At 46.2% G+C, this 12,094-nt stretch overlaps 1 protein-coding gene across 1 annotated transcript; it reads right to left on the bottom strand.

The window, feature by feature from the left end:
• Positions 1–8,737: 8,737 nt before the first annotated feature.
• On the bottom strand, positions 8,738–10,697 carry LOC123427541 (cis-zeatin O-glucosyltransferase 2-like). The gene has a single exon (XM_045111615.1). It carries the CDS (start codon positions 10,481–10,483, stop codon positions 9,068–9,070), a length of 1,416 nt encoding a protein of 471 aa, XP_044967550.1. The 5' UTR covers positions 10,484–10,697; the 3' UTR covers positions 8,738–9,067.
• Positions 10,698–12,094: the final 1,397 nt, after the last annotated feature.

Genomic DNA, 12,094 nt, shown 5'->3' with positions numbered 1-12,094 from the left:
ATGAAGCTTGGAGGTCGAGCTTGGAGATGAAAGAAAGCTTAAGTGTGGCTCGGGCATTTCATCAAACACCTCATGTGCACAGGAGGTGAGAACTAGAGTAGTACACACCTCCCCACGTTGGCCGGCCAAAAATGAGAGGAGTGAGCGGGCAGATGAGCATATATATATATATATATATGCAATCTTTTAGTCCCGGTTGATGTCTAGAACCGGGACTGAAGATAGCCATTTAGTCCTGGTTCTAGACACGAACCGGGACTAAAGGGGTTGCGCCAGGAGCCAGGCCCTTCAGCCCTGGTTTGTGGCACGAACTGGAACAAAAGGTCCTAGAAGAACTAGGACTGATGCCCGCCGAGGCCCGACCGACGTCCTGGCCGCTCGAACCGGGACTGATGCACGCATTAGTGTCGGTTCATAAGTCGACCAGGATTAATGCTCTTATCAGGCGAGGACCAAAACCCTGTTTTCTAGTAGTGGTGGCTCTTGACGAGTCGAAGTAAAAATTGTTCGGTCATTGTCCGTGGACGCATCCCGACGCATCCGTGGGCATATAGAATGTCAGATTTTCCTAGTCCGGCTTAGATGCTCTAACATGAAACAAAATGTAACATGAATACTAGAGCAACATCATTTGCCTATAATGTTTGTTACGTCAAATCATTATTAGGCCAAAGCTAGTGGGATCTGTTAATACGTCTCCAACGTATCTATAATGTTTTATGGTTCCATGCTATTATCTTGTCAAACTTTGGATGTTTTTATGTCTTTTATATCTTTTTTGGGACTAACTTATTAACTCAGTGCCAAGTGCAAGTTCTTGTTTTTTCCGTGTTTTTGACCCTTTTCAGAGGAGAATATTAAACGGAGTCCAAACGGAATAAAACCTCCGAAAAGATTTTTTCCGGAACAGAAGATACGCAGGAGCTTGAGAACCAAGGCAGAGGGCACCAGGGGAGGCCACAAGCCCCCTAGTCGCGGCCAAGGGGCGCGCCTAGCAGGCTTGTGGGCCCCCTTGGCTCCTCTGCCCTACTTCTTCCGCCTATAAATCCCCGAAAAATCCAAAACCACGGGAGAGAGCCACGAAAATACTTTTCCGCCGTTGCAAGCTTCTGTCTCCGCAAGATCCCATCTAGGACACGTTCTGGTGCCTTGCCGGAGGGGGGATTCAGATACGGAGGGCTTCTTCATCAACACCATTGCCTCTCCGATGATGCGTGAGTAGTTCACCATCGACCTTCGGGTCCATAGCTAGTAGCTAGATGGCTTCTTCTCTCTCTTGGATCTTCAATACAAAGTTCTCCATGATCTTCATGGAGATCTATATGATGTAATCTTCTTTTGCGGTGTGTTTGTCGAGATCCGATGAATTGTGGATTTATGATCAGATTATCTATGAATCTTATTTGAGTTTCTTCTGATCTCTTATATGCATGATTTCATATCCTTGTAATCCTCTTTGAGTTGTGGGTTTTGTTTGGCCAACTTGGTCAATGATTCTTGCAATGGGAGAAGTGCTTGGTTTTGGATTTTTCGGGGATTTATTGCATGAATTTATCCCACTACATCATGTCATCTTGCTTAAGGCGTTACTCTGTTTGTTATTACCTCAATACACTAGATGCATGCTGGATAGCGGTCGATGTGTGGAGTAATAGTAGTAGATGCAGAAAGTATCGGTCTACTTGTCTTGGACGTGATGCCTATATGTATGATCATTGCCTTAGATATCGTCATGACTTTGCGCCGTTCTATCAATTGATCGACAGTAATTCGTTCACCCACCGTAATATTTGCTATCTTGAGAGAAGCCTCTAGTGAACACTATGGCCCCCGGGTCTACTTCACATCATATTTTCAGCCCTACACTTTTACTTTGTTGGACTTTCTGCCTTCAGATCTGACCTTGCAATCAATTGTGAAGGGATTGACAACCCCTTTGTAGCGTTGGGTGCAAGTTTGCTGTTTTTGCGCAGGTACATTGGTGCTTCGTCTTGATATTCCTACTGGATTGATACCTTGGTTCTCAAAACTGAGGGAAATACTTACTGCTACTGTGCTGCATCACCCTTTCCTCTTCAAGGGAAAAAACCAACGCAAACTCAAGAGGTAGCAGCTGTCTACACACATGTGAAGGCGTGTGCTCTTCAACTATATCTATATCTATGCTTCTCATGAGTCTCACATCACGAAAGGAACAATACAAAATAATAACCAGTAGGCAAAACGTGCAATATGGGCAGGCAACAAATCAAACACATGGTCGCAGCGAGAATTTTTTTGATTTTTTAAAGTTCATTTTTGCAATAAAAGCGAGACTTCTTTTTCAAGAAAAAATGTTTTAGGTTTTTTTCTTTTTGAGATGGATGTGATGTTTACATGACATATTTTTTTAAGGGTGTGTTTAGGACATATCTAAATGTGACATAGTTATTATACATCTAAATAATTAAACCAAACATAAAAAAAAGAAAATACCCACACGATTTTTTACATAAGATCAATGATATAGGACTTAAATGTGTAATACGTATCTAACATCTAAATGTGTTTTAGCAAAACCGTTTTTTTAAATTTCAAAATGAAGGTATGACGGGCATAGCTTCCTCTCAAGCTGCCCGCAACGATTATTCACATTCCAATGGTCTCTCCAGTTCACATTTCAATGGTCTCTCCAGTTCAAAGGTCACGGCGTCCTGAAATAAAAATGTCTATGTAAGTAAATATTTGTTTGCAAATATGAGTATCTCGAGCTGTGCAGGAAAAAGATTATATACTCCATACGTAATCTATTTATATGATTTTTGAAATTGTTTATAATCATCTAGTCATAATTTGTTATGGTTAGGAAGGAGTGGTAAATTGTTGAGCATCTACAACCACACCGAACAAGTTCAGCCCTTTAAACATTGACGGGCGTGATCAAACTCGTTTGCGGAGGGTCGGACGGCTCCTAATTTGTCCTCTTGAACAACCACATTTCCTATGTGCCAACCCTCAAAGCCATGCAAATTCATACACGTTCGTTGTATAGCACAAACTTATCATCAATTCAATAATTCGACGACACAAAACAGACAAAAAATTCAACAATTCATTACATATCAAAATAAAAGTATATTAATTTATACATAGATATGGGACACAAATGAATCAAACGGCTCCACTGTTGTGTTCGTTGAACACTTTTTTTCATGTCAATCGACCACCTTTTGCCTTCGTCATCCAAGAGGCTAGTTTGGCACAATATGAGCACCGACTCCTCCGCTTGTCTTCAAAACCTCATGTTCTTTGTCTCTCTCCAACTCAATTCCTTGCAATGTCGCCTCCTTTTCAAGCTTCCATTTTCCATATTTCTTTACTTCTCGAGGTCTATTTTCTCCTTAATGTTCAACTTATCTTTCACCCTCCCCCGCTCAAACTCCATCCTCTCCCTTTGTACATTTATGAAAATATTGTACCTTTCTTTCTTTTCACCTCCCTAGAGGAAAAATATATACGCTCATGTGACATACATTTTTCTTGCCGCGTCATCACATGTGATCTTTCGTTCCCCTACTTGTTTTTCATCACCGGTCGGTTCCTCCACTTTTCTCTTCTTCATCATTCAATGTAAGGTCTAGACCCATCATTTTTATTCATCTTTTTGGTTCTATTGTGGAGCTCCTCAACGACAGTTTGCCAGTTTGGTTTGCTATTCAGTTTCATCCAACAATGGGACAAAGTGAATGGCTTTTTCTTGGTTTGTTGGTACAAACATGCCGCCAAAGTTGCATGGATTTGGACCCAATGCCACTTTGCTTCCGACAAAACCACTTATTTGTAGTAACCAACAAACTTACTCACGCTCTCTTGGATGATGGACTATCTATGTTGAAGGGAGTCCTCATTGCGGCTCGTATGGATTGGGTGCAGCTCCACATAAGGTTTTTGTCGATGGTAGGGTTTGCCTTTTTTGTCAATGTTTGATGCCCTTTTGCTTGGTTCCACACATAATGAATTCATGCTTATGTACAATCAAGATTCAACAAAAAAATATGTTCAAACAGTGTGAATGTTGTACCTCTTGGCTTGACTACCTTTTTCTTTTTAGTGTGCGGTGTTTTCCCGACTTCAAACAAAGGGGAATTAGTATCCCCCTTGTCAAAATGAAAAGGCTCTTGGCAATCATTAATCGTGTTTATCATTATTTCATCCTAAAATATGCATTGCAATTAAACTATCATTCCTAGATTGACTGAATGGTATGTGCAATAAAGGAATCAATCAAGGCAGATGACAAGGGGGGCAAAGAATATATCCGGTCTTGTTGGGGCATGCCATCGAACAACATGTGGACATGCCCAACGTCGGCCTTGCCCGACGTTGTCCTTTGTTGTTGGAGTTACGCGAGTTATACAATGTCTCGAGGCCCATCAATAAGGCAGGCCAAAGTAGTCGATAGGGCCTCTAAATTTTTGGCCACGCAAAATCCATGGATATTGTGTAGGATTAGTCAGAAAAATAAACAACGAAGCAATGGTCCAGTGCTTGGCCGTCCTGCACATACCGATCGTTGCAGGCCTGCAACCCGCTTCACCATTCAAAGGTTGGTTGTAACCTCGATCATATGTCTGCCTTCCCCTAGCGTCCTTCTGTGAGACCAATGATTGATCATCGACCGGGACGCCTTCGCTTGCCGATTCTTAAGAGCAAGTACAATAGAGTAGCGGGATATAGGAGATGCCATATCAAGATTATGTCTAGCTGAAGGAGAAAGAAGACGTGAGAGAAAACAAGCAGGCCAACAAACTTACACTCGGCTATAACAGGAGTTCTAACATTCTTTGTGAGAGAAAGAGATGAGCCATATATTAATAGTATAACATACTAGTAGGACTAACTATTGTATGAGTGAGCTATTAGGTTGACTATAAATAACGTGACAACTCCGTCTAACCGACTGTCGACAATCTTATTAATCATGCTCTTACATCTGCCGGACACCCTCCGTCCTGTTCGAAGATTTGTTTAACCTCTAGTTTTCCTTTTCTACCTCAAATTCACCACGCGCAGTCAAATATTCTGATCGGGTTTATTAATCCATGCAATCCTTGATAGGGTTGCGTGAGAAATAAAGGACGAATGCGAAACGTCTGTTGTCGATTCGATGGACTTGGTTGATTTAAGATGAACTAGTACAAATGCCCGTGCGTTGCACCGGGCTAGAAAAAAATGCAAATCCTACTTGTTTTGCCATTATGCGGCATTAATTTTAATAAATGTTAATTATAATGTTAAATGTTAGACATCTATTTTTGGACGGAAGGAGTTTCTTTTAAAGTTTTAATTTCTGTGGGATGAGTTACAACAGTAACAACAATGAGGGCAGTTCACCCATTTGCGTGTGACACCAATACGGCAGTGAACACAATAGCAAAGGAAATCATGACACTATGAGAAACCGTATTCCATAATTGGGTATGTTAAACTATAAGCTTTGAGGATAAGAATATACTGCTTTCTTTCCACCTCCGATGAATCATAATGGCGCATCCTCTCAAAACCAGCAACACTCCATGAATCCGACATCAAGCTGGCCATCTAGAAATGATGCGCCTTCAAATCTTGTGATCCATATGGGAATCAAACCATTTGAAGATCTCTCCATTCTCCAGGCTGGTAAATTCATGGTATGCATATGCAATACTCAACTCCTCCGTTACATGCCTCTCCAGCCGGAACCCCTCCGGCAAGACCTTCTTTTCCTCTGCCACGGCCTTCCTATTCCCAAAACAGCCATCGTCCATGATCCAAGTCCCTTCCTCACATTGATATTAATGTTGAATCGAATTCAACTTCCATAATCAATACACAAAACTGTGGGCTGTCAGATTCAACTTCCTACAAAAAATCAAAACCATAAACTCAAGCACATCATGTACCATATCCTATCACGGTCTTGTATAATTTTTCATGTAGAACTTCAGTCAACATCACCTAAAGAGTTGGTACAACTTCTACTCCCAAATATGGTGCTCAACCAAACAACACTTTCAGGTTTGTTTTGCGTGGCAACTCATTCTTTTAAGTAATGCAGCATGTCTGCATCATGTATTTTTGTGCATGTCATGGTTGTAGCAAGATGAGTGAATCTATCCATACACAATGCCAAGACGAAGAACATAAGGGGTGTGCTCTCAGAAGATGTGCTTACAAATTTCAGAAACATAAAAACGCACATCATATATAAAGAAGGGTTTCTTTTAGGTCACCTTCCCATCATATTCCCGGCGACAAAGAACGTCCAGTGCAATGTATGCTCGTGTACCCACTGCAGACTTGGGCCTTGAATGTAGTACCGATGACTGTCACAAAATGGAAAAGGGTACAATGATTAGCAGTAAACAGCAACCAATTATTCTTATGCAAACTTGCAGAAACATGACAGGATTTACAGTGCATGTGCCCACACTCCTATCAGATTTGTTGTTAATAAAAGTTGTTTAGGAAAAAGAAACTATAATGAGATTCGACAACCAACCTTGGAGTATCCAAAATCGCATATCTTGAACCGCGGAGCTGGGCTGCCATCCAAGAGAACATTCTCTAGCTTCAAATTCCTATGGCATACTTGCTCGCAAGCAGTAAAGTGATTGCAACATTTAACATATTTAGGTCCCACTCACATTTATTTGAAAAATCAGCGTTGGGACCTTCTACTCAAAGAAAGATGTGAACTGTAACTTGCTTGATGCCCAGCTAGTATGAGAGTAATTTATCGCTTCTCCATACCATGTGATGGCAGTAGCTTACGCCGCAGACCAGCTGTTGGAAGAAATATGTGGCCTGCAGCAATCAGAGGGGGGAGAACGCTCAACAGTAAATTTCACTCTGGATTTCGAACTTGTGCTGGGGAAAGAAGATAGAAAGAAGGGTTGTAAATCGTGACCTCGTCCTCGCTGAACCGCCCACGATCAACTATTCGATCAAAGAGCTCGCCGACGGCCGCGTACTCCATCACAATTGCAAGATGCGTCGGTGTGAGGATCACTTGTCGAATTTTTCAAGCACTCGCGATTGTCAGTTTCAGATAGGAAAGGAAACACCTTGGTGCCGAAGTAGTGCAGAATAATCGAAATTTTTGCCCCGACATTTATCCACGCCACCGTCCAGACTCTAATGAAAAAATGTTTCCGTCCAGTAGCAGTGCAGCAGATTAAACACAAAGGGACAAGGCAGATATAGTAGTAAACAATCTACAGCTCGCTGCTCCCTTTCGAGAAGTCAGAAGCATTGTGTTGAAGATTTTACATCCAAACAACAACTGATAGTTATTACCAAGGAACAGATATTACCTAGCACATTAGGAGAGCCCCTGGAAAACAGATGTCCCCTCCTCAAGAAGAAATAATCAATGTCCAAGCAATTCTGGGTCCCCAACGTACTCTGCAATCTGATCATATCATATTTCACACGCACCATGTCTTTTGTATCCGCATCCTCCACCACTGCAGGCTCTGCCTCTGAATTCTTCTCTACCAGATGCCCATACACCCCCTTGTGCTTCCCATAGAGCACAAGCACCCGCCCGTTTGTCCGCGGCAGGACTGTTTCAAGCATATCCCGCTCCACCCCCTGCACAAGCTCTGACCCATCATCCATCATTATGTCACATGTCGTCAGCCCAACCACATCGACAATTTTAGCCTTCTGCAAGTACAACCTTTTGCTGAACCTCTCATTAACCACTCTAATCCTAATATTGCTCTGTAACCAGCGCACTCTGTTACCAACATCACGGACTTGACTTGGTCGAACGCAAATGTCAATCGATAATCAGCACAGCACTCTCTCAAAGTCAATCATTTTATTCATTTTCTTTGAGCAAACTTGCAGCCTGATAAAATCCCAATCCTGCCATTCCGTAGCTGGCGTCAATGGCGTCGAGCCAACTACGTTCTGTGCGAAATAGCTAGCGAACGATCGACAAATAGTGGCAAAATGCAAGTCTTCCGGCAAAGGAAAAGCATGAGCTGCTACAAATCTTCCGGCAGTGGGTAACAAAGCAGTGGCAATTACACGGTCTTACGAATCAGAGTGGTGCCGATGGCGAAGGCTCGGTGGCGACGGCGGACATGGCGGAGAGGCGGCTGGGCAGGGCGCGGAAGGCCGAGCGGCGACGCTGGTGGTGCGACGACTGGCGGACGAGGGCGGCCAGCGCGCGCCCCGGCGCGGGCGCCCTCATTCAGGGCCGCATCCGTCTCCGTCGCCGTGGCAGTCGTCATCGCCGGTCGCCGACGTGGTGGTCGGCGGGGCTGTGGGCGGATGCTAGGAGGAGCCGCTCGGTGGAGAGGAGGGGCAGGGGGCGGAGGAGGCCGGGGGAGGCGCGGGGGTGGCTGGCACGGGGCGGCCCTGGCGGCAGTGAGGCGGATCCGATCCGGGGGCCAGGGGCTTTCTTGCAAATCTATTTTTTTCACTTAATCAGGAACTGCGGGTTGAATACTCAAAAATAAAGGAACTTTTTCATAAAAAAACCACGACGGACGGCAGAAGCGGTCCGTGTTTTATTATTAGTGGAGATTCGATATGGCTAACGCGTCCCAACATCTTTATATTCGTCCAACATATGAACTATGTCCGTTCAACATATATGAAGAATTAGGTATACGTGGAGTGCAGACCGGCCGGAAAATATGGACAGAGTATGCTCGCTGGCCAGACGTTTCGGGACAGTTGTAGAATGTACCAGTAACGGACCTACATCCAAGGCCTGTCTCCCAGGTCTTGGCATTGAAATTCTTCATGTACCGTAGTGATTTCAGCACTGTTTTACACTGTAACGCTGAAACAGAACCGGGTCCAGTGCTCACACGGACCAATCAACTGCATGCTACTGTATTGCATTGCAGCGACGGATGGGCTTCAGGGTACTCTTTTCGTGAATCCGAATGGAGCGAACGAAAAAGACAGGAAACAAATCTACGAACGAGACACTAGAGACACTTCATATCACACACGAGAAATGTTCTGATTGACGCTGCAAAATAAACCATGCCTGGTCATCTGATTTATTATCGACGCCAATCCTTCATTTTGTGATGCAACCGATGAAGTCTTCCATGTCCGCCCACGACGAGCCACCGTTTGCCACGGCGGCACGGACGTCCTCGGCGAGCGCCTTCGCCGCACTCCGCACGGCGATGCCTTGGTCTGAATCCATCGCCCTCTTGATGACCTCTTGGATCTCCTTGGCCGGCAGCGTCTCCCGGCTCTTCTCCCACGACCTCATGACCATCCCGGCCTTGAGGTGGCCGCACACGTACCCCGCGTTCCACGGCTGGTCGGAGTGCATGGGCCACGCTAGAATCGGCTTCCCGTGGCTCAGGCCTTCGAGCAGCGAGTTCCAGCCGCAGTGGCTCACGAAGAAGGCCGTGGCGCCGTGCGCCAGGATCTCCAGCTGCGGCGCCCATCCGGTGATCACCAGCCCCCTCCCTTCGGTCCGCTTGGTGAAGTCGGACATCAGCTTGGCGTGCCGGCTTTCGCCGGCCTCCGCGAAGATGTCGGCGCGGTCGGCGTCGCGCAGCACCCAGATGAAGCGCTGCTCGCAGCTCTGCAGCGCGCCGGCCAGCTCCTCGATCTGTTTGCCAGGCAGCGACGACATCGTGCCGAAGCACAGGTACAGCACCGATGATGGAGGCTGCTTGTCAAGCCAGTCCATGCACTCGTGCCGCGGCTGCACCGACAGGGCGGGCTTGGTCGCGTCCAGGTCCTGCTCCAGCAGTGGGTTTAGCGGGCCGATGGAGAACAGCCGTTTGCCGTCGAGGGACAGGGTCTCGGCTTGCGCGTGGATGAACTCTCCCTCGAGCGCGCGGCACGAGTTGAGGAGCAACCCGGCGCCGGGCACGCCGAGCCCGCCCTGCCGCTCGACCAGCCCCATGAACTCCTCGGTGAGGAAGGACTCGGGTGACGGGACGGGGAGACCGAGCGCGCGCACCAGGCGGTGGCTGGGGTCCTTGAACCCGGCGCCGAACGACTGCCCCACGCACTGGAGGGCGTACGCCACGCCGTTGGGCAGCCGCGACGCCTCCAGTGCGGGGAAGGCCACGACGTTGTCGTGCACGACGACGACGCGGCGGTGAGAGGCGGCGAGCTCCTCGAGGAGGCGCCCGAGCGGGCCGGCGGCGTGGTCGCAGAACGCGTGGAAGAGCGGCTGCAGGTGGCACGGGAACGCGACGGGGCTGTCGGGGTCGGGCGGCGGCGTGGCGTAGCGCGGGATGTCGAGGGTGGCGAAGTGGAGCGAGCCGACGGCGCGCGCGTCCCAGCCCTGCACGCGCGCGCGCGCCTGGCGGACGTGCGCCGCGGGCGCCGCGTAGTGCACGTCCAGGCCACGGGACGCGAGCAGGAGCGACAGGTGCAGCATCTGGTTCAGGTGCCCCTGCGCCGGGAACGGCACGGCCACGATGGCCACGGGCGCTGGCGCAACCTCCATTGCCGCCGGAGCCATGCTGCAGTCCCGCCCTTCTCCGAGCTACTCAGTGTCTGGCTGGACTGCTGGTGTTATTACAGCCTTTTTACGGGTTCTGCATGCCACAGGCAACCGTGCAACTGCATTTGTAGGGGCGTCTAACAGAAGTGGGCTCCATAGCACCCGTACCTGACAGTGCCCCTATCCTTGAGAGACGCCGCCCATGCCAATCGTCATCTCTCCCCTTGACAGATGCCCCACTGCATTCGCTCCCGTACCTTATCGACACCGGGAGAAGAGTGGCCAAATTTGTCCCGGTTTGCAGCATGTGATGTGAGCATTGCCTGGCATGCATATAGCCCTTGTTAAATCATCTCTAATCATCATACCTTTTGAGGAATGGCTGAATCGACAGTTTCTATCGAGTCGGGACGAAGGAGTGTAAAAGAGCTCCACCTAATGCATCTTGTGGCTCTGACGGTGCGGGCTGGTAGGTTTGCACGTGCTTGTGATGTGCTTGCATACTTAATCTTCCTCGCCAAATACTACAATATAATTTACATAGTATTTGATTTGAGATAAGCTCATCACCAAGAGATGCACATCAATGTTGTGATTTCATTTCCGCGATCAATTTCTTGTTTCATTGACTATAAATCTTCCATTTTGCGCTCATCTTTGAAGATTTTTTAGATGAGTTATATCAAGTTTGTCTCACACGGTAGACCGTTAGAAATTTTCTTTAAGAAGTAGCTTCATCTCGCCGTTTTGCACAATTTTCACGTTGTAAGTCTTTTGTTTTGACGGTCGTAGTCGATAGAACTATCTCTCTCTCTACTAGACTATACAAATGTGTTAAAATATGCATTGTGTTTTGGACGAATTTCAGCAAATTCGTCGTACAAGGTTGACTGTTTAAAACTTTGTTTGACCATTAGCTTCATCTCATTGTTTCATGTAACTTTCATATTGTAAGTTTTTCTTAATGCTCATTGACAAAGTTTTTTAAGTGTAGTGATATGAGGTAAGTTCACCGTGCGAAAAAGATGAGATTAATCATGGTTGTGCACGCACGTTGCATTTGAGGAGCACAAACATACAACCAAACTTCGTGTTTCTGCTTCTATTGTCATACACTTTGAGGCTTCATGGCTTCGTGAGCAAGCAGATATGATGCAAAAGTTATAAAAAGTTTGAGAAAGTAAGAGTGTAAAAACAATTACTTGACCAATATCAGGGTTGTGCATGATTTACATTAGTTGTGTGAGGATGATGGAGCATAGCTAGACTATATGATTTTGTAGGGATAACCTTCCTTGGCCTTGTTATTTTGAAAGTTCATGATTATCTTGCTAGTTTGCTTGAAGTATAATTGTTTTCATGTCAATAGCAAATATTGGTTTGAATCTCACGGATCTGAACACTCATGTCACATGAAAGAAGTTGCAAAGGACAACTATGCTAGGTACCATTCCACATCAAAAATTCATTTTTTATCACTTTCCTACTCGAGGACGAGCAGGAGTTAAGCTTGGGGATGCTTGATACGTCTCCAACGTATCTATATTTTTTGATGGTTTCATGCTATTATCTTGTCAAACTTTGAATGTTTTGAATGCCTTTTATATATTTTTTTGGGACTAACTTATT

This window comes from Hordeum vulgare, chromosome 2H (genome assembly GCF_904849725.1).
Source record: "Hordeum vulgare subsp. vulgare chromosome 2H, MorexV3_pseudomolecules_assembly, whole genome shotgun sequence".
Classification (NCBI taxonomy): Eukaryota; Viridiplantae; Streptophyta; class Magnoliopsida; order Poales; family Poaceae; genus Hordeum; species Hordeum vulgare.
The sequence above is the reverse complement of the archived record's forward strand: the minus strand, read 5'-3'. Positions and strand labels throughout refer to the sequence as shown.

Coding starts and splice junctions, on each gene's coding strand:
- LOC123427541 (XM_045111615.1), bottom strand. CDS start 10,483: ATGGCTCCGGCGGCAATGGAGGTTGCGCCAGCGCCCGTGGCCATCGTG.